This window comes from Macaca nemestrina, chromosome 2 (assembly GCF_043159975.1).
Source record: "Macaca nemestrina isolate mMacNem1 chromosome 2, mMacNem.hap1, whole genome shotgun sequence".
Taxonomy (NCBI): domain Eukaryota; kingdom Metazoa; phylum Chordata; class Mammalia; order Primates; family Cercopithecidae; genus Macaca; species Macaca nemestrina.
The window spans coordinates 183,326,472-183,349,058 of record NC_092126.1 but is presented as its reverse complement, the minus strand read 5'-3'; the positions used below and the strand labels follow the sequence as shown (position 1 = coordinate 183,349,058).

Below are 22,587 nucleotides of genomic sequence, written 5' to 3'. Positions count from 1 at the left end.
GAGACGGGGTTTCACCATGCTGGTCAGGCTGTTCTTGAACTCCTGACCTTGTGATCCACCTGCCTCGGCCTCCCGAAGTGCTGGGATTATAGGCGTGAGCCACTGCACTCAGCCTGGTCCTTCTCTAATGGCTCCTTCCCAGGCTCCACAGCCCCTTCTTCCGCATGTGCCTTTCACACTCCGCTTGTGTGTTCTCATCCAGATTCAGAGCTTCCTCTCAGTTAAAACTGCTGAGGACTCCTAAGTCAATTTCCGGCCCAGACATCTTTTGAGCTTGAGGCTTTGGTCCAGTTGCCTACTGGGCATCTCCACCTGGATGCCACGGCTCATGCCTAAAAGGCCAGCACTTTGGGAAGCCAAAGTGGGAGGATCACTGGAGCCCAGGAGTTTGAGACCAGCCTGGGCAACATTGTAAGAATCCATTTCTAAAAAATTGAAATAATTTTCATTTTGAACAAGCACTTCAAATAACATGTCCAGCCAGGTTTAGGACCACTATTAGATACAATGTCATGCCAATAAAATTGGAAGTCTAGATGAATTTTTTTTTTCACAGGTTGTCCGTGACCAAAGGTTGACCCTGAAACCTCATAGGTTAATGAGCATAGCAGAAATTAAAAGGTTTTTAAAGGTCTTCCTGCTACAAAGCCAAGTCCAGATAGTCTCTTAAGCTGCAGAAAGACCATAACTGCTACATATTTCCCCCCAATTTTTTGTTATGAAAGCTTAAAATTTTAAACTTCTACAAAGTTTTAATCTAGTACCATGAACAGCTGTATCCTCCTCCTAGATTTAATAATTAACATTTTGCCATATCTGCTTTATCTTATGTATTTTCTTTTTGCTGACGATTTTCAAGTCAAACATTCTGACAGTTCATCCCTAAATACTTCCTCATTTTCTAAGAATAAAGACATTGGCACAATCACAACATATAGCACACAAAATAATTCATAAAGCATCGAATATCTCGTTCATAGTTAAATCTCCCTAGTTGCCCCCAAAATGTTTTTATAGTGTTCTTTTACAAACCAGGATCTGTTTCAGTATAAACTATTCTGGGGCATTCCAAAAGGTGGTAAGTTTTGGAATTTTGTTCCACAAGTTTGACAAGGCACAAAACCACAAAACACGAAAATTAAAAAGCAATCTAATAAATAAAAATGCAAAAATCAGAGTCTATAGGCCGGGCTCAGCGGCTCATGCCCATAATCCCAGAGGCTCACGCCTATAAATCCCAGCACTTTGGGAGGCTAAGGTAGTAGGGTCTTGAGCTCAGGAGTTTGAGACCAGCCTGGGCAACATAGCAAGACCCTATCACTACTAAAAGTAAAAAACTTAAAAAAAAAAAAAAAAAAAAAAAGAAAGAAAGAAATAGAAATAGCCAGGCACGGTGGCATGTGCCTGTAGTCCCAGCTGCTTGGGAGGCTGAGGACGGAGGATCACTTGAGCCCAGGAGGTCGAGGCTGCAATGAGCCGAGACTGCTGCACTGCACTCCTGACTGGGTGACAGAGCGAGACCCTGTCTAAAACAAACAAAACAAAAAAGAATATTAGCAAAGAGATGACAGTGTATTCGGGGACTGACTCGATGAGAGCCTCGCGTTGAACCCTCAGCATCTTTCCCGTTGGTCTAGCAGGCTTGTAGTCAGATCCTACAGACGTCTCGCGTGCCTAAACCAACCAGGGTCATTCCATCCCCGTCACAGCGACTTGTTCAAATAGCTCAAGCCTATCAGCATACGATGTTACCCTGGCCACAGAGTTGATTCAACCAGCTAAAAGTCCTTTTGCGGAGAATCAGCAAATGCTACAAATCAGGGCTTTCGTCCCTGAAAAGTTCGGTTGTTAAACATTCACCAGCACACCACCTCGACTTAGGCTGTTCCCTTTTGCCCTTTGCCTTTCGAGGCATGCTTTTTCCGGACTGTGGTAATTAACCATTTCTCGTTGGTCCGTCCTGGTGTTCCAGGCGCACTGGAATGAACGCAGACCCCTCTACTCCGGGCCGGGCCCGGGAGGAGGGGTGGGGCGTGGCCTCTGACGCGGGCCCCGCCCACCGTAGCGTCGCCGAAGTCCGCCCGGACTCCAGCTCTCAGCCGGCGCCGCAGGTGGTGCTCGTCCGGAGAGCCATGGCCAGTAAGTGGCGCGGCCGCGCGCTGCAGCTCGAGCTCGGGCCGGAGGGGAGGCTTTGGAGCGGCGCCGGCGGTGGCTTGGCCGGCTCAGCCCCCCGCCCCGCGTCCCCGCCGTGCGCGGCCTTCCCTGATGCGGGCATTCGCGTGGGTCCGGGATCGCGCGGCGGGGCGGCCGGGCGCACTCCCGGGATTCCAGGCTTCCGGGGTGGCGGGCGAGGCCCAGAAAGCACCAGGCCGCCCGGGCCGCGCCGGCACCCGCCGCGTCCTGCTTGAGAGAGGCTGATGGACGTGTATTTCTCCACGGTGTGGGCCGCGGTGGTAGGATCCGACTCCCTTGGGTGTTTTCAAGTTGCGTGACCTCCTCCAGCACCCACTGCACAAAAGTGCCCAGGCGGTTCTTCCTTTACCCCCTCACTTTCCAGCTCCAGATTTTGACTTGGATTCTTGCTGTGTCACTTACTTTGTTCAGTGACTTTGTGCAGCTTTCTCCCTGCAAGCCCCGTTTTTTTATCTGTAAAATGATGTTAATGATACCTCACAGAAGTTTATGTGTGAAGGACCTGGCACATTGCTTTAAATTTTATTCCCTTGTTGGTTCCTTCGCTCACAGTGTTTTATTCTTTTTTTTCCTCCCCTTTGTTGGGCCTTCGTTGTTAGATTATGATGAATATTAGGGCAGCCTTAAAAGTCACTGTGTCTCCACTTTACAGATGAGACGGAGTGACTGGCGTCTCGTCCTTAGCATGAGGAACTGCCCAGTGGCGGGGTCTCCCTGCTGCAGCACGCCTGTAGAGGGGGTCATTTGCAGAATGACAGGCAGTCCTAAGCTTAGTTGAGGACCCCGCCCTTGTGGGTGAGATGTGTGGGAGAGGAAGCCATCAGCATAGCCATGGTGAGCTTTATCTTTCCCACCCTCAGAGGAAGAGACATGGCCAGGCACGTGGCTCACGCCTGTAATAGTAACACTTTGGGAGGCTGAGGCACGAGGATCGCTTGAGTTCAGGAGTCAGAGTTAGAGACCAGCCTGGGCAACATGGCGACACCTGTCTGTACTAAAATTAAATACAAAATTAGCCCGGCGTGGTGGCACGCCCCTGTAGTCCCGGCTTACTTGGGAAGCTGAGGAGGGAGGATGGCTTAACCCTGGGAAATGGAGGGGAGACATTTAGTGGATTTGTCTGCTGTGCTGGTAGCAGCTCAAAATATCTGTTTGCCCCAGAATAATCCCAGCTGTTATTTCCTGTTTAAGTTTCCTTTGTATTCCTTCAGATTCTGTAACTATGTAGCAGGCTGCCTTCAGGGTTAAATTTAGTGCTTCTCACTATATTTAGGATAGATGGAGGAATGGGACATCTGAGTTTTCCTTTTAGTTAACCCTGAGCCGAACAGGCCCTCAACAGAGGCCAGGTTTATCATCGTTGCCGCTTCTGGAGACATTTGCATTGTTACAGGAAACACCCAAAGAGATAGCTCTCTAATGGTAGGATTTTCAGACTGGAGCAGAGGTGGGATGGGGAGTTTGGGCAGGCCATTACTAATAATTCCTGAAGTTTTGCAGAGCTTCGGAGGTTATGATGTGCTTTGGATCCTTTACTGCGGCGTCCCACCAGACCGTGAGCAGGAACTATGTATCCATCAGGGTCCAGGCAGAACGTGGAGACAACACTAGTAACTGGAACAAGGAAATTTATTTATTTATTTATTTTAGAGACTAAGTCTAACTCTGTCGTCCAGGCTGGAGTGCAGTGGCATGATCTTGGCTCACCGCAACCTCCACCTCCCAGGTTCAAGTGATTCTCCTGCCTCAGCCTCCTGAGTAGCTGGGATTACAGGTGTCTGCCACCACACCCAACTAATTATTGTATTTTTAATAGAGACGGGGTTTCACCGTGTTGGCCAGGCTGGTCTGAAACTCCTGACCTCAGGTGATCCACCTGCCTTGGCCTCCCAAAGTGCTGGGATTACAGGTGTGAGCCACCACACCCGGCAGAAAATTTTATATTAAAAATTATTATCTGGCCAGGCATGGTGGCTCATGCTTGTAATCCCAGCAGTTTGAGAGGCTGAGGCAGGAGGATTGCTTGAGCCCAGGAGTTCGAGACCAGCCTGGGCAACAAAGTGAGATCCTGTCTCTACAAAAAAATTTAAAAATTAGCCAGGCATGGTGGTGCATACCTGTGGTCCCAACTACATAAGAGGCTGAGACATGAGGATTGCCTGAACCCAGGAGGTGGAGGCTGCAGTAAACTATGTTTGTGCCACTGCACTCCAGCCTAGGCGACAGAACAAGACCCTGCCTCAAAGTTAAAAATATTAGCTCATGGAAAGTGATTTTCATAAAAGCTAAAAGGGAACTCTAAAAAACAGAAGAAAAGCAAATAGATGTCTAGCTACCACCTCCAGGAAGGAATAAGCTTGGAAGAGCCGCCAGCCTCCTTGCTCCAGGGCTGAGCACAGACCTTGTCAGGGCTGGCTACATCATTTGTGGGGCCCAATCCCCTTGTTCAGAGAGCAAGGAAAAGTGCTGTTAGCTTTTCCTCCTGCAGTATCTCTCTCAACCTCTTATGGTGTTATTTGCTGTTTAATGTCATGTTCTCTTGGACACAGGAATGTTTATGGGGTAAGTGCAGACTTTTACAGGTGCCTGGGACCCCTGTCCTGTGAGTAGGCATGTGTGCAGCTCACGGGCTGCCAGGGTTTCCCTCTGCCAGCAGCCGGATCAATGTGCTGTGACCCAGCCAGTAGTGGGGAAACTGAGACAGACATCTTCCCTTCCCACGAGCTGGGCTGCCCATGGGAAGCACATGAGCAACTTCCAAGGAATTGCACTTTCTGTGCTGGGACATGCTCAGTATATGGATTGGAGATAGGCGAGAGGTCCAAGAACAAATAGTAAGGGACAGGACCATATTCAAACCCAGTCTTTTTACTTTAGCCATATTCTCATTTCATTCCCTACACTGCATAGTAAGAAGCTGGTTCGCTCTAGATTCTTGTGCTTGGCATGGGACTTTACCCATGCATATTGCTCTATCTCCAGATAGACTTTAGCACTATTGACATTTTGGACAGGGTAATTCTTTGTTCTGGAGGGGGTTGTCCTAGGCATTGTAGGAAGTTTGGCAGTATCCTTGGTCTCTATTCATTAGATGCCACTCATACCTCATCAGTTGTGGCATCAAAGGTGTCTTCAGACTTTGTCAGATGTTCCCCAGGGGACATAATTGCCTTCCATTTGAGAACCATGGCTCTGTCTGAATCCAGCAGTTCAAGCTTCTGACAGCTGTTTTCTTTTGTCTTTGTCCTCAGCTTTCCGCCTGGCCCTCATCCAGCTTCAAATTTCTTCCATCAAATCAGATAACGTCACTCGAGCTTGTAGCTTTATCCGGGAGGCAGCAACGCAAGGAGCCAAAATAGTTTCTTTGCCGGTCAGTATGGGGGCAGCCATCCTGTTCTGGGCTCTGTAGACCCAGCAGAACAGTGTTTGCTAGCTCTGGTGGTCCTCTTGTATCCTGGGGTCGAGCAGTGTCCTTTGGAGCCCATAGATTGTTTTGTGTTTAACTGGAGGATGACCTTAGCAAGGGTCTTTGTAAGGTAGGATGTGCCAACACGGTCATAGGTCTTTAGCTTTTGGATCTTCCTCTTTGTTCAGATGAAGCAGCCAAAATCCTAGTATTTCAAGGGACATACGGAAAACTGAAATACTCAGTGCTTAGACACTTTGTTCCTTATATAATTAAGTCTTTATAGGACCAGACCATGTTGGTTTTAGCACTGAGCCTCCAACATTTTTTTTTTTTTTAATGAACTCTGGGAGAGCCCATGTGACTTGTCTCTTCTAACCCACTAGGCTAGCTTTGTAGTCTTGCCTGTGACTACAGGCTGTTTACCCTTGAGATGTCAGTGTTTTTCTTATTAGCTGTGTTTTAACCCTTCCACTGAAAGCAGAGCTAGAAGCAGCAGCTATGGCCTCTTACAGCAGAACTTTAAAATGGATGGGTGTTTTGATCTTTTTTTTTTTTTTTTCTCTGTCAATATTTTTCTAGGAATGCTTTAATTCTCCGTATGGAACGAAATATTTTCCTGAATATGCAGAGAAAATTCCTGGTGAATCCACACAGAAGCTTTCTGAAGTAGCAAAGGAATGCAGCATATATCTTATTGGAGGTAACTTCATACCCACAAGGTATAATGGCCTAAACATTAAAAACATCTGAATGAACCAGGTGTGGTGGCGTGCACCTGGATTCCCTACTTGGGAAGCTTCAGTTTGGGAAGCTGAAGCAGAGAGTTTCTTTTTTTTTTTTTTTTTTTGAGGTGAGGTCCTGCTTTGTCACCAATGCTGGAGTGCAGTGGTGTGATCATGGCTCAGTGCAGCCTCACCCTACCAGGCTCAAGTGATTCTCCCACCTCTTAGCCTCCTGAGTAGCTGGGACTGCAGGTGTGTGCCACCATGCCTGGCTGATTTTTGTATTTTTTTGTAAAGACGGGGTTTCACCATGTTGCCCAGGCTGGTTTTGAACTCCTAGGCTCATGCAGTCTGCCCACCTTGGCCTTCCAAAGTGCTAGGATTACAGGCGTGAGCCATCATGCCAGGCATGTTTTTTGTTATACTAATAGAGGATTGAGAAAAAAAATTTTTTTCCATAGAGGCCACATACATAAAGGTAACTTTATTTTTGTGGTTTTGGAATAAATGTTTAAAGGTTTTATTTGCTTAAATAAAAAATAAGCATAGAAAAAGTTATATAAATATAGCAAATAAAATGTTTTCTGTACGATGATATATTTAGAATGAGAAATGAAGGCAAAGCAAGAAGCCTGGAGATCTGGCCGGGCGCGGTGGCTCACGCCTGTAATCCCAGCACTTTGGGAGGCCGAGGCGGGCGGATCACAAGGTCAGGAGATCGAGACCACGGTGAAACTCCGTCTCTACTAAAAATACAAAAAAAATGAGCCGGACGCAGTGGCGGGCGCCTGTAGTCCCAGCTACTCGGGAGGCTGGGGCAGGAGAATGGCGTGAACCCGGGAGGCGGAGCTTGCAGTGAGCCAGGATCGCGCCACTGCACTCCAGCTTGGGCGACAGAGCAAGACTCCGTCTCAAAAAAAAAAAAAAAAAGAAGCCTGGAGGTGAAACTGCATTCAGTGATGGAGAGGCTTCTGACTTCACATTCTCATCTTTTGGGATACAGTTTTGTTGCAGGACCTGGTGAATTCAAGTTAAGCAATGGGAAATTTTTCATTTTGCCCTAATGTTAGAGATTAAGTGTTGCTCAGGATCATGGCTGAATTTCAGGAACAGTTTGGTTATTTTTTAAGCCTGTCTTTGGCATCTAACCTAATCATATCCCGGCTACACTCTGCAGTTTATCTCTGAAAGATCATATTCAAGAAGGACCAAAAAAAAAAACCATGATTAAATAACCCATAGAAGGGAATACTTATTCTGTATTGTAGAATGAGGTGTTGCCTTATTCTAAAAACAAAATGAATAAATAAACCGTAAAAGATGGGTTCTTTATTTTTGGAACCAAGTTATCAGGCTTTTATCCCTTTCTCACACAAGAATTGTTCTATTCTTTTTCTTATGGTATATTTCTTCTCTCAATGAAAGGCTCTATCCCTGAAGAGGATGCTGGGAAATTATATAACACCTGTGCTGTGTTTGGGCCTGATGGAACTTTACTAGCAAAGTACAGAAAGGTAAGTAGGAAGTGTGGCAGAATAATTTGTTATATTTAAGCCAGCAACAATGTGTGGAAAAAAAAAAGAATTTGCTATGAAGTCCCCTAGTTCCTCTCATTATATCATACATGTATTAGGGTTTTAACTGATTGGCATAGGTGGTTATTCTCGGCCATCTGCATTTTTATATAAATTTTAGACACAGCCTGTCAATTTCTGCAAAGGAACAACCTATAGTAATTTTTTTTGTTGTTTTTTTGGTTTTATTTTTAGACGGAGTCTGGCTCTGTGGCCCAGGCTGGAGTGCAGTGGCGCAATCTTGGCTCACTGCAAGCTCCGCCTCCTCAGTTCACATCATTCTCCTGCCTCAGCCTCCCGAGTAGCTGGGACTACAGGCGTCTGCTACCACACCCAGCTAATTTTTTGTATTTTTAGTAGAGACGTGGTTTCACCATGTTAGCCAGAATGGTCTTGATCTCCGGCCTCGGCCTCCCAAAGTGATCTGCCTGCCTCAGCCTCCCAAAGTGCTGGGATTACAGGCATGAGCCACCACGCCCGGCCAACCTATAGTAATTTTTATTAGTATTTCATTGAGTATATAGAGAACACTTTGGGAAGAGTTGCCATCTTTTTAGTATTAAATGCATATACATGGCCAGGTGCAGTGGCCCATGCCTGTAATCCCAGCACTTTGGGAGGTCGAAGTGGGTGGATCACCTGGGGTCAGGAGTTCAAGACCAGCCTGGCCAGCATGGTGAAACCCCGTCTCTGCTAAAAATACAAAAAATTAGCTGGGTGTGGTAGCAGACGCCTGTAGTCCCAGCTACTTGGGAGGCTGAGGCAGGAGAATGGCGTAAACCCGGGAGGCGGAGCTTGCAGTGAGCTGAGATCCAGCCACTGCACTCCAGCCTGGGCGACAGAGCGAGACTCCATCTCAACAAAAAAAAAAGATTTAAAAAAAAATATATAAAATTGGCTGGGTGTGGTGGCTCATGGCTATAGTCCCTCATGGCTGTAGTCCCACCTACTTGGGAAGCTGAGACAGGAGAATCGCTTGAACTTGGGAGGTGGAGGCTGCAGTGAGCCAAGATCGTGCCACTGTACTCCAGCCTGGGCAAGACAGAGCGAGACTCCGTCTCAAAAAAAAGAAAAATGCATACATTTAGAATCATTAAGTCTTCTTGATGAGTTAACCCTTTTATCATTATGAAATGTCTCTTTTTTTTCTTGTAATACCTTTTGTCTTGAATTCTGCTTTATCTCTGCTATCACTGTAACCACCCCAGGCTTCTTATGCCTACTGTTTGCTAGTACATGGTTTTTCCAGTTCTTTGTTCTCAAGCTATATGTGTTTTCATATTTTAAGTGGATCTCTTGTCAACAGCATATAATTGTATCTTAATTTTTTCTTTATTCTGACAATCTGTGTCTTTTAATTGAAGTGGTTAGTCCATTTATATTTAATGCACTTATTGATATGATTGAATTTAGGGATACAGACATTTTGCTTTTTTTCCCTTTGTTCATCTTTTCTGTATTATTTTGGATTAATTGAATATTTTTTAGAGTTCTGTTTTAATTTATTTTTTTAGTTATACCTCTTTGCTTTTTTTTTTTTTTTCTTCCAGTTGTTGCCCTGGGAATTATAATATGCATCCTTAACTTTTCATAGGCTACTTAAGAGTTCATATGATATAACTTTATGTGAATTTTAAGAACCTTATAATGGTATAAGTCCATTTTTCTACCCCACTGCCCCTGCCCTTATTCTTTATGCTATAGTTGTCATTTGTAGTCCATGTATATATGTTATAAATCCAACAAAACAGTAATACTTGATTTAAATAGTCATATGTATTTTAAAGAAATTAAGAAGAAAACAATCTTTATGCTTATCCAAGTATTTATCATTCCTGGTGTTTTTCTTTCCTTCCTGAAGATCCTTCTTCATCTGGTATATCCTTCAGACCGAAGGCCCTCGTTTAGAACTTTTGTACTGAGGATCTGTTAGCTAGGAATTCTGTTCGTTTTTCTTTACGAATATGTCTTTACATTGTTTTCATTCTTGAAAGATATTTTTGCTGGAATAGAATTTTGGATTGATAGTTTTCTTTTTTTTTTCCCACTAGTAGTTGTTATCTAGTCTTTTTTTTTTTTTTTTTTTTTTTTCCTTCCCTGATGAGAAGTGGGTAGTAATTTGTATTGTTCCCTGGGACATAATTTGTTGTTTTTCTCTTCCTCCTTTGAAGATGTTTTCATAATCTTTAGTTCTTAGTATTTTGACTTTGATATGCCTAGATGTGGTTTCCTTTGTCTTTGTCTTCCTTGGTACTTCTTGAAACTGGAAACTTAAATCTTTCACTGTGTTTGGGAAGTTTTTTTGACACTATTGTGTTAAATATTTTTCTGTTCCTTTTTCTTATGGAGCTCCAGTATATATACATTATATTTTTAAATATTTTTTCAGGTCACCAGGCTCTGTTTTTCTGTTTTTGTTTTTCCAATACTTTTTCCTTCTCTTCTACAGATTAATTTCTGTTGATCTTTCAGACTTATTCACTGTTTCTTCTGTCTTGTTCAATTTCCTGTAAGCCAACACAGTGACATTTTAAAAAATTCAGATATTAAAATTTTCAGTTCTGAAATACCCTTTTGTTTCTTTTTTATAGTTTTTAGTACTCTATATTTTCTGTTGGTTCATTAAAAGCATATTTTTCTTTACACTCTTGAGCTTAGTCAGTTTCTATAGCTGCTTTAAAGTCTGATAATTATCACATCTGTGTGCCACAGAATGAGACTCTTAGGCCTTTAAAAGGCCTTTGATGTAAATAAACTCATGTCTAAACAAACAACAACAACAAAATTGTAACATCTGGGTCATGGCAGGATCTGTGTTCATTTGATTGCCTTTTCTTTGCAGTTTGAGTCACACTTCTGTTTCTTTGAGTATCTACTAATTTAAGATTGTATAGTGGATTATATGTTGTAGAGATTCAAGATTCTATTATAGTCTTCCAAAAAGTGTTGAATATTTTGTTTTAACTGATGGTTAACTTGGTCGCACTCAAACACCAAACTCGCATCTTCTTTGTAACGTGGGCAGCAACTTTAGCTGCTCTGTTCTATCTGGTTGTTCTGCCCTACTTTTGTTTAACTCAGTGATCAGCCAGAGATTTAGAAAGATTTTATATGTAGAATTTAGGGCTCTTGACTCTTTGCTTTCTCCATTTCAGGATTTCCTCCCTTGGTTCCAGCTCTTGTTTTCAAGCCAGTGTGATTAGGGGTAATTTTCACCCCACTTATCACAGCAGCTAAGACCTTGCTTCAGGGTAACAGTGGTAAATAGAACCGGGAAGTTCATCCAGGGCTGTTCCCTGCTTCCACATGTTTGTGTTCTTCTCTTCAGGTTTTGCCTGCTTTGTTTTGGTCATTCTTCAGTGCTTTAAGTAGTTGTGCCTTTTATTTTGCCCAGAGTTCATAGTTAACTACAAGAGAGCTGGTCTGATAGGAGCTACTGTGCACCTGCTGGAAGGACAGCCAGCACTGGGCTATTAACCCAACTCTTTGAAATACATCTTTTTAGTATTAAGTTTTCCATCCCATGAATGTGGTATATATCCTGACATTTATTACGCTTTCTTTACTTTCTCTCAATTTCTTTTTATAGTGTTTTGGGTATAATTTTGTATAACATTTGTGAGATTTATTCCTCATTGGTGTTTTTAGATGCTTTTTCATTTTCTGTTTTGTTGTTGTTGTTGTTGTTTTGTTTCTTTTTTTTTGAGATGGAGTCTTGCTCTGTCGCTTAGGCTGGAGTACAGTGGTGTGATCTCGGCTCACTGCAACCTCCACCTCCCTGGTTCAAGCCGTTCTCTTCTTTCAGCTTCCCAAGTGGCTGGGATTATAGGCACACACCACCATGTCTGGAAAATTTTTGTACTTTTAGTAGAGACAGGGTTTCACCATGTTGTCCAGGCTGGTCTTGAACTCCTGACCTCAGGTGATCTGCCTGCCTTGGCCTCCCAAAGTGCTGGGATTACAGGCGTGAGCCACCATGCCCGGCCCATTTTCTGTTTCTTGCTAATATATAGAAGTAGAGCAAGTTTTTAAAATATTGACTCTGTGGTGAGGCACGGTGGCTCCTGGCTGTAATCCCAGAACTTTGCGAGGTAGAGGCAGGCAGATTGCTTGAGTTCAGGAGTTGGAGACCAGCCTGGGTAACATGGCAAAACCCCTTCTCTACAAAAACTACAAAAGAAATTAGCTGGGGTGGGGGTGGGGTATGCCTGTAGTCCCAGCTACTCAGGAGGCTGAGGTGGGAGGATCACTTGAGCCTGGGAGGACAAGCCTGCAGTGAGCCAACATCACACCACTGCACTCCAGCCTGGATGCCAGAGCACGACTCTGTCTCAAAAAAAATTTTTTTTAATGAAAAAAACTTACAGCAACCTTGCTAAACTCACTCATTAATTCTAATAATTTGTCTGTAGATTTTTTAAAATTTCTAGGTACATAATTATATCATCTGAGAAGAATGACAGATTTCATTTTTTCTTTTCAGTTGTTACAGTTTTTACTTCTTTTCTTTTCTTTCTTGCTCTGTTTAGGCTCTCTGGTACCTGTACCAAGCAGGTGTCCTTGTCTTGTTCCCAATCTCAGTGGGAGAGTTTTCAGTATTTCATCATCAAGTATGATGTTTGTTTAGGTGTTTTGCAGATAGTCTTGATCAGATTAATAAAGTTCCCTTCTTAGAAGTTTTTCTTTCTTTCTTTCTTTTTTTTTTTTTTTGAGACGGAGTCTCTCTCTGTCGCCCAGGCTGGAGTGCAGTGGCGCGATCTCGGCTCACTGCAAGCTCCGCCTCCCGGGTTCACGCCATTCTCCTGCCTCAGCCTCTCAAGTAGCTGGGACTACAGGGGCTCAGCACCACGCCCGGCTAGTTTTTGTATTTTTAGTAGAGACGGGGTTTCACCATGTTAGCCAGGATGGTCTCGATCTCCTGACCTCGTGATCCGCCCGTCTCGGCCTCCCAAAGTGCTGGGATTACAGGCGTGAGCCACTGTGCCTGGCCTCTGTTTTGTTTTTTAAATCGGGAATGGCTTAGAAGTTTACCAAATGCTCATACATCTTTTGAGATGATCATGTGATTTTTTCTTCTTTATTTTGTTACTTTAGTAAAATCGATTGATTTTCTAATCTTAAACAGCATTTGTTTTCTTTGAATAAATCCAATTTGGAAGTGATGCATTATTCTTTTGCTGAATTTGGTTTGCAGAATTTTTACCTATTTTTAAATGCCCACCCACTTTCCACCTCTCCTGTCAATTTGTCAGTTTGATTCTGATAAGTCTTTTTTTTTTTGAGACAGAGTCTTGCTCTGTCACCCAGGCTGGAGTGCAATGGCGCGATCTTGGCTCACTGCAACCTCCACCTCCCAGGTTTGAGCAATTCTCCTGCCTCAGCCTCCTGAGTAGCTGGGACTATCGGCGTGCACAATCACCCCCGGCTAACTTTTCTTCTATTTTTAGTAGAGACAAGGTTTCATCACATTGGCCAGGCTGGTCTCAAACCCCTGACCTCAGGTGATCCACCCACCTTGGCCTCCCAAAGTGCTGGGATTACAGGCGTGAGCCACCATGTCCAGCCTGACTCTGAGAAGTCTTTATTTAGTGCATATATATATTTATTATTATTTTTTTTTTGAGACGGAGTCTCACTCTGTTGCCCAGGCTGGAGTGCAGTGGCTCTATCTCGGCTCACTGCAAGCTCCGCCTCCCGGGTTCACGCCATTCTCCCACCTCAGCCTTCGGAGTAGCTGGGACTAGAGGCGCCCGCAACCACGTCCGGCTAATTTTTTGTATTTTTAGTAGAGACGGGGTTTCACCGTGTTAGCCAGGATGGTCTCGATCTCCTGACCTCGCGATCCGCCCGTCTCGGCCTCCCAAAGTGCTGGGATTACAGGCTTGAGCCACCGCACCCGGCCTAGCGTTTATATTTTTAAAAAGCAACACATTAGTTACCTGCCATGAGAAACCTAGAGGTTGATTTGCATACCACATATAAAATAGGGGTTATAAAAGGTACAGCATCATTTTTCCAGTTCCCTGTGGTAGAATTCATTTTGATAAGGTGTCAGTCAGCTTGTGGGGTGGATTATGAGCAGTCTGGGGGTACTCTTCGCATAGTTGATCTTAGAGCACCTTCTGTATCCACCCAGGGAAAGATATTGTCGTTACTGCCATTCCATTTTACGTGCTGGAAAAGAGGTAATCAAATCCATTATTTGTGATGCAGATCCATCTGTTTGACATTGATGTTCCTGGAAAAATTACATTTCAAGAATCTGAAACGTTGAGTCCGGGTGATAGTTTCTCCACATTTGATACTCGTATGTACCAGATAAGTTTGCCTCTTTAGCAATCTCAGTAGAAGACAATCAGGTATTTATTTCTTTTTTGTCTCTCTCCAATTTCTTCACATAACCTAACTGAAAGACCGTAAGTGAGAAAGGCAGAGAATTATCACCGATCTAGAAAGTTCGGCCTTATTTGAGAACTAAGGATTTGACACGATTTTGCCCTTTGAGTTGATTGTAGCCTCCTGTTATGGCTTCCAGAGTATACCTATTAGGCCATGGTTGAGTACCTCCCATCTAGATAATAAGCATTCAGTTAGAATGCATTTCTCATCTTTACTCTGCTGATGTAAATGATGTCTTTATGAGATGAAGTCCAAGTAGGAATGAGCTCGTCCATGGTCTCTGTCCTCAGGTCCTGTGTTAATTTATCCCTGTCAGTGTTTTGTGATCATTAAGTCATGGAGGGGCTCCTCTGCCACACCACGCTGTAGGGAGTTAACTTTCCACGTGTGCGTTTTCTGTTTGGAAACAGCTTACTGCAGAGTGGGTCTGGGCATCTGCTACGACATGCGGTTTGCAGAGCTCGCACAAATCTACGCACAGAGAGGTGAGGCACTGCAGCAGCTGTGTTACGTGGGTGCTTGGAGGCTTGGTTCTAGGCTGGTCTAGGTGGGATCCTTAGTCAATAAAAGCTGGGAGGGGGCTCTTTCATCTCTCCATCACCAGCCCTTTCACCCCCTTGAGGCTTCCCAGACTTTTGCTGCGTGTGGATAACAGGGTTTTTCAGGGATTGTGATTAAACACATCATGTAAGGTAGGAGCTATGCTCATAAAGGTCTGGTCTACCCTTGAGTCCTTCTTGTTAGTGTGTTCGGAGAGTCACTTGAAGCCCAGTAGAAATGAAGTGGATTTCACCACTCAGTACCCCTAGACACTGGGTAGAGTGGAAATGTAGTCTGTGATATTTCGGTCCAGACGAGGAGAAATGTGCCAGTGTCTGGGAAGAGCCAGTTCAAAAGATGTGGGTTCTAGTTCCAACTCTTCCCTTTAATTGGCACAGTGCTTTGGTGAAATGATTTAACCTCTAGAGCAGTGTGGTTCTCAGTTTAGTCACAGGAATGATATGAGGAGTAAGAAGAGAGAAACTATAAGCCCCTCGTGTGGTACTCAACAAATCCCAGCATCCTTACTAGACTGCTTGAAGCTACTTCCAAATAGACTGTCACTTAACCAAGTGAAGCGGGTGGAAATGGTTTGACTGCCTGCTCAGAAGGGGGAGGTGCATGGGCTCTGGGGTCAGTAGTCTCTGTTGAGCCATATATCAATAAGCATTAGGGCAACTACTCTGCCCCTAATTTCAGTTGAAAAGAATTACAAAAAGTGATCATTGGCCATGTGGAGCTGACATATGGAGCTGAGAGAAATTTGTTTTTTTGTTTCTGTTTTGTTTTTGGGTTTTTTTGGGAGACAGAGTTTAGCTCTTTCACCCAGGCTGGAGTACAATGGTGTGATCTCAACTCACTGCAACCTCCGCCTCCCAGGTGATGCACCCGCCTGGCCATAATTTCGAGGCCAGACTGGTCTCGAACTCCTGACTTCAGGTGTATACCCGCCTCGGCCTCCCAGAGTGCTGGGATTACAGGCATGAGCCACTGCGCCCAGCCAGAGCTGAGAGAAATGTGAATGACAGTTCTCTACCTTATTTTTGTTTGTTTCTTTTGAGGCAGGGTCTCACTGTCACCCAGGCTAGAGTGCAGGCGTGATCCTGGCTCACTGAAGCCTTGGTCTCCTTGGCTGAAGTGATCCTCCCACCTCAGCCTCCCAAGTAGCTGGGACGCCACCACACCTGGCTAATTTTTAAATTTTTTGTAGAGATGGGGTCTCTCTGTGTTGCCCAGGCGTTCTGTACTTTTTTTTAAGTGAAGTTGATGCCGGTGGGCTAGGGGAGGCCCCCAAACACCAGTAGGACCTTGACCCCAGCCATGTCCATGCTGTTGACACTATTGCAAGAAGGAATTCAAGAATGAGTCAGAAAATAGTGAAAGTATGGAGATTTATTGCAACTATCATGGCACTGTTGGGTGTGTGATTTAGTATGTTAATGAGCTTATAATGAGGATAATGAGGTCCTAGGTGAAACCTAGGTCAAATCCAGCACCATATTGAGTCCACTGGGTCTTAGCCCTGGTTTCTCAGGGTCTTAGCCCCTAGCTTATACAGCCATTTCAACAGTTGCTTTTTGCTAGTCATATGAAACTGCTGCCTAGAATTTTCTGTTCTCTTGCAACCATCCTGTATTATTTCTGTCTCAAGGTCACATGTGATTTTGGTCATCAATACCACTTTTCTTGTGTGTCCATATGTGTGTGACTTTTAAAGGAATTCAGAGCCATATCTTAATTGCTGCTGGCACTGTCTGACTTGGCTGACATCTTCTTGTGTTTGGGAAAGTTTGAGTTCAGTCCCTGCTGGCTAAGGAACAGTGGGGAGGACTGGTGGTGCTGGGTGCTCACTGCATCCACTGTCCTTTGGCTTTTCTCTCCACAAGGCTGCCAGCTGTTGGTATATCCAGGAGCTTTTAATCTGACCACTGGACCAGCCCACTGGGAGTTGCTTCAGCGAAGCCGGTAAGAAAGGAACCATATATTCAAGCCTCTCGGTATGTCCTCTTTGTGGAAAGATTTCCGGTTGGGTGGAGGTGCCAGCCTTCCTGATGTGGATTCTGTCCCTGACTTAGGATGCCCTTGTATCCAAATGCGGTTGGAAAGGATGAAGCTGTAGGGAGGACTTCTACTGCTGGGCACTTTCTCCTCAGAAGCCACAGTACTAACCTCATGGATTTTGGAAACTGTCCTTTTTTTTTTTTTTTAAGAGACGGGGTCTTACCGTTGCCCAGGCTGGAGTGCAGTGGTATAATCATAGCTCATGACAGCCTTGAAATCCTGGGCTCAAGAGATCCTCCTGCCTCAGCCTCCTGAGTAGCTGGGACTACAAGCATGCGCCACCATGCCTCGCTAATTTTTTATTTTTTGTAGAGATAGAGCCTCACTCTGTTGACCAAGCTGGTCTCAGTCTCCTGGCCTCAAGTAATCTTCCCGCCTCAGCCTCTCAAAGTGCTGGGATTACAGGCGTGAGCCCCAAGCCCTGCCGGAACTGTGGTTTTGGCATTTCAATATTCAGTGTGTTAGATGGGTAGTGATTTCATTTTTCTGTGATTAGATGTGGATTGTTCCCTCTTACGTCAGTTCCAGCAACTTTTACAGAGAAATTGAGAACCACGGAGCTTATGTCTTCAGAGCCCCAGCAGCCAATGAAAAGGCAGGGATTAGTTTAGCTTGACCTAGGGAGAGATCTGTGGTCTGTACCCAGCTGATTCTATGCCATTCAGATCAGGATGCTTATCCTACCCCCTCCTTCACACTGTCCTACTAGTCCTGACGGTACTGTGCCAAGAAACTCACTAGAAGCTCTTGTTCTTCTAACCTGTAACTCCAGGGCTTTGCACAAGCATCTTTGGCAGGTCACAGGTGCCTTTCCTTAGTCTTCTAAGGCTGAGAGGTGGTAAAGGGCAAGTAGCACAGGTGGACGTAAGATGGAAGGGAAAATGAGTGTGACTGTGTGTGTGAGTGTGTCTGTCTGTCAAGTGCTCTACAGCCCATGAAATGCTGGTCAGAGATGATGGTTTTCTTTAGAATTTTTAAAAGTCGAAGTAATACAAGAAAGTGTACTAATTTTAAGCATATAGGTTGGTAAAGTTTTGTGTGTTCACCTGCCACCAAGATGAACATACAGAACATTTCCGGCCCCCGAGGATGCTCCCTTTTCTGCCCCTTTCTAGTCAATACTCCTCCCTCTGCCTAGAGGTAGCCGCTCTTCTCACTTCTAGAGATGGTGGTAATTTGTAATGGAAAGGAAAGAGGTTTTAGCTGCTTGCATGGTGGAAGATGGGGGTAGGGGTATAAGATGCCATGAGTATTAATGAAGGTACAGTTTTGTCAAAAGAAAGAAAAGTTTCTGGGATACTGACATGACCCAACATGGGTCCATGAAGTCTGGAGGGCTCCCAGGTGAGGTGGTTTGATGTACCTGGACTGCGAGCTGCCATTTTTGTTCTATTTGAGGTGGTGGGACTGCCACCATGGGCACGGAAGCACCATGCGGCCTGCAAGGTGTATTGCTCTCATGAGGCCACTCCCGTTCTCTCCGACCACCTTGACTTGCTTTAACCAGAGAAGCTCCTCTCTTATGTTAGCTTACGGCGGGTATCTCAGCAGCGGCACTGTTGACATTTAGGTGTGTAATTCTTTGGGGGCTATCCTGTGCACGGTAGGATGTTTGCAGCATCCCTGGTCTCTACCTACTCGATGTCAGTAGCATCTCCTTAGTCATGACAGTCAGGAAGATCTCCAGACATTGTCAAATTTGGTGGACAACATTGCTCCTTCTTGAGAACCACTGGCTTATGCAGTAATGTAACTTTAAAGAGAAGGTTCCATGGCTCTGGCTTCCTTCTACATCTGAGTTAGCCTGAACTGTCCTATTTTTTAAAAGAAGGATCTATCTACTTGGGTTAGAAAAATGTCAGATTTATAATGTATGATTTACCTCTTCCCTGTCTGTTGACTACAGGGCTGTTGATAATCAGGTGTATGTGGCCACAGCCTCTCCTGCCCGGGATGACAAAGCCTCCTATGTTGCCTGGGGACACAGCACCGTGGTGAACCCTTGGTGAGTGAGGCTAAGTGAGAACAGGCTCAGTCGGAGCTTCAGAGGTGGCTCATTGGCAGATGGGTGTTCCAGTTCCTGAGCAGCCAGGCGCCCACCTCTCACTCCCATTTCCCCACATATCCTGCCAGCGTTCTGTCTGTCTCTGTGAGGAGCTTCCACTTGAAAACCGTGTGGAAAGGAATCACCCTGCTCTCACGATCAAGCACTTGGCCTCAGCCCTCTCCTGAGCTTCTGGTGACCTCCATTGTCGGTCATACTTGGATCCCATGGGGAAGCAAGGCAGCAGTGACAGGCAGGTTGTAGTAAGAGACTGACATTTTTGGTTAAAATTTAAGTTGGCTGGCTAGTCCCAGGGTAGGAATGAGTTACAGGGGGAGGACTTTGCTCCCAGTATAATGGCCAGAGGAGCAGTAAGGATGGGTTCAGTAAGTGAAACTATGACCCTCTCCCCTACAAAAGGGTGAAGCATTTGATTCCTCAGTGGAGCCAGCACGTAAGCCTGCCCAGACACGGGTACAGACATACGCTCATACACATTCCTTATGGTCTACATTTGTACAGTTTACATCGTACTTTCACACACATGGTCTCAACTTGAACTCCCGGGAACTTGTTCTTATTAAGCCCAGTTTATAGATGGTAGAATTACAGAGCTGAAGTGGCTAGAAATAGTGTTTGAATCCAGGACATCTGCCTTCAGAACGTGGATGTGTTCCACACTAGTTCTCTGTTCGAAAGCACGCACACACACTGGTATGTGTGTCTACATTTCCGGATGAGTATACCAGTAACAAGACTGAGAACAGTGAAATATTGCTGTGCGGTTTCTGAGGGCTTCTCTCTTCTGCCTTTATAGGTAGGGCTCAGCTCAATGTGTGTGGTGGGGAGGCCTTGGAAGTATGACTTGTGTGAGATTCCAGTTGGCCTCCTGCATATTAGGCTTGAGGAGGGACACTGAAGGACTTAAGTTGCCTTGAAAATTTTCTTGAACTTGCATCAAGTTCCACTGTCCAGAGATCTTTGAAGGCCAGGGCAAATGGGGAAGAATCAGAAAATAATTCAGTTACATGTCATAAATGGTGGTGCTTGTAGCTCATTTGTGCCAAAAGTCTGTTTGTGGCTATCAGGTAAACAGAATCAGTTGTTATGTCAGATTATTTTGGAGAAGCTTCATTTCTCTAGATAAGGGTTTGAACCCTTGCTCTGGGCCAAGAGACTAAGCACTGAAGCCAGTTTCTTTCTTTCTTTCTTTGTTTTGTTTTGAGATGGAGTTTCACTCTGTCGCCCAGGCTGGAGCGCAGTGGTGCAATCTCAGCTCACTGCTGCAACCTCTGCCTCCCGGGTTCGAGCCATTCTCCTGCCTCAGCCTCCGAGTAGCTGGGATTACAGGTGCACACCACCATGCCCAGCTAATTTTTGTATTTTTAGTACTGATGGAGTCTTGCTTTGTTGGCCAGGCTGGTCTCGAACTCCTGACCTCAAGCGATCCGCCCACCTTGGCTTCCCAAAGTGCTGGGGTTATAGGCATGAGCCACCGCACCCTTCCTGGAGATAGTTTTACAGGTCAGCCTTACCCTGGATTTATGACGGAGGGTGGCTGTTCTCTAGTGCAGGGCTCCTGCCAGTGCGAGGTTATCCTCCATCCCCCACACCACTTCTACCCAGTCTTCAGAGGTTGAACTCTTTTCCCTCAAATCTGAACTGAAGCCCATTAACACAGGGGTTCAGGCATCACAGCCACCAGGGCACAGACCCCAGCAGATCTGGGGCCCTGCCTAGGCCCAGCTTCATCACGCTTACGTAGGGTAGCAGCCCAGGCAGGTATGAAGACAGGTCTGGACTGCCCTTGTAAAGGGGTCCACTGAATTGCACTCATGAGGGCATGAGATGGAGCTTCCCGTTGGTTGTAGGTAGCTCTATTCCCAGATCTTTATAACCATCAGATAACCACCATCTCCTAGTGGTTTGCAGTTTATGAAACATGATCCACAATTTTATCACTAAGCCCTCACAGAGCTTATTTCCACTTTATAGATTAGGAAATGGAGATTTAAAATACCTTGCTATAAGGTCACAGAGTTACCTAAATGATAGGACAGAAATCTGTACCACTACCTTCTTGTTTTCAATCTCATGCTTTTCCCTTTGGCCTGTGAGCTTGGGAGGAAAAAACAGACCTTGAATATCACCAAACATCAGTGAATCCACTCATTCTCTTCTGCATCTTTTTCAGGGGGGAGGTCCTAGCCAAAGCTGGCACAGAAGAAGCCATCGTGTATTCAGACATAGGTAAGATTTTCCCAGATATGGTTTAGGTCTCTGATGTCCCCATTGTTCTGAGGCCAGACTCCGTAGCTGGGAAGTCCCTGTCATTTGTAGGGGTTCCTTTATGCCCCTCCTCATTGATCTCTGAGGATATTCTAGGGTCTGGTTCTCTGGCCAAGCCCTGGGGAGTGTATCAGCTTGAGTTTTCTTGGTTTGGTTTGAAAGGATGCCAGGCCATCTGTGCCCCTAGATAAGACCTATGTTACTAAGTTACTCACTAAGACTCTGGTGGTTTATACAGTGTGGGGAAGAAATCCCCTTGGTTAGTGAGGAGTTGCAAATTATTAATAGTGTACTTTCCCGTTTTTTGCAGACCTGAAGAAGCTGGCTGAAATACGCCAGCAAATGCCCGTTTTTAGACAGAAGCGATCAGACCTGTATGCTGTGGAGATGAAAAAGCCCTAAAGTTTATGTTTCTAATGTGTCAGAACAGAAAGATATGATTCTACAGCATAATCAACTCCCTATTAAATTCTTTCATGAAGGTTTTTGTTTTTGTTTTTAAACTCAGCCTGGTCCTTCCTAGGTTCTCTATTGAGATGACAAAGCCTCATTATGCTGACATTTTCCACAGCACATTAAATCGTTAAGAAGGATGTAGCCTGGAGCCCGAGAGCAGAAACCTGGGCTGGTTCTGAAGCTTCTTCCGTACTTAAGTTGCCTCCAAGCAGTTTGTGAAAGTATCAGATCTTGGTATCCTGGTGATTGAGTCACCTAATATAAATATATTTATGTCATGAACCTCTTATCCCATTGCTGGAGTTGGAATCTTCATCATGTAGAAAACGTGGTCTGGTGCTATTCTTTTCCAAGCAGTACCTTGAAGTTCCATTTTTGGTTCATGAGTAGCTACAGGACGCAAGGTGACACATCTTTGGTGTTTGCCAGAGAAGTTGGCAGCCCCACGCCTCTTACCAGCCTTTGGGCTCTTCAAATTTAAAAAGGAGCTGCTCATCCAACCCCAGGCCCTCCGGGTCTTGGAGGAAGGACTGGGTCAACAAAGAGCCCCACGGGAGAATGGCAGTGGTGCCATTAGTGAAGGCAATTTAGTATGAATCTCTGCAAAAGATTTTTTTGATAGCGTTGAGTGTCCGAAAGTTCCATTATTTTTCTTTTTTCTTTTTCCCCAGTAACACTTTCTAGCTCCACAGATAAACAATCACTGAACCTAGTAGTTCTTAGACTGGTTTGAGAATCCTTTTGTGGTTAAAAATTAGGGACTGAGCCGGGCGCAGTAGCATGTGCCTGTAGTCCTAGGAGGCTGAGGCAGGAGGATCCCTTGAGTCCACAAGTTTGAGGTCAGCCAGAGACTGACTCTCTCTCTGTCTCTGTCTGTGTCTCTCTCTATATATATAAATA

The 22,587-nt window shown here is 45.0% G+C and overlaps 1 protein-coding gene across 2 annotated transcripts; it reads left to right on the top strand.

The window, feature by feature from the left end:
• The first annotated feature begins 1,967 nt into the window (after nt 1–1,967).
• On the top strand, nt 1,968–21,712 carry LOC105477477 (nitrilase family member 2). 2 transcript variants are annotated; one of them, XM_011733991.3, is made up of 10 exons: nt 1,968–2,139; nt 5,445–5,563; nt 6,182–6,302; nt 7,750–7,838; nt 14,112–14,205; nt 14,708–14,782; nt 16,724–16,802; nt 18,805–18,903; nt 21,137–21,192; nt 21,542–21,712. In XM_011733991.3, exons 1-10 carry the CDS (start codon nt 1,983–1,985, stop codon nt 21,631–21,633), a joined length of 981 nt encoding a protein of 326 aa, XP_011732293.2. In that variant the 5' UTR covers nt 1,968–1,982; the 3' UTR covers nt 21,634–21,712. The 2 variants fall into 2 exon arrangements, with proteins under 2 accessions (XP_011732293.2, XP_011732294.2); XM_011733992.3 differs by lacking the exon at nt 14,112–14,205 and adding an exon at nt 14,035–14,083.
• The last annotated feature ends 875 nt before the right edge of the window (nt 21,713–22,587 follow it).

Coding starts and splice junctions, on each gene's coding strand:
- LOC105477477 (XM_011733991.3), top strand. CDS start 1,983: ATGAACGCAGACCCCTCTACTCCGGGCCGGGCCCGGGAGGAGGGGTGG. Junction 16,803..18,804: donor GAGTTGCTTCAGCGAAGCCG/GTAAGAAAGGAA, acceptor TGTTGACTACAG/GGCTGTTGATAATCAGGTGT. Junction 18,904..21,136: donor AGCACCGTGGTGAACCCTTG/GTGAGTGAGGCT, acceptor CATCTTTTTCAG/GGGGGAGGTCCTAGCCAAAG.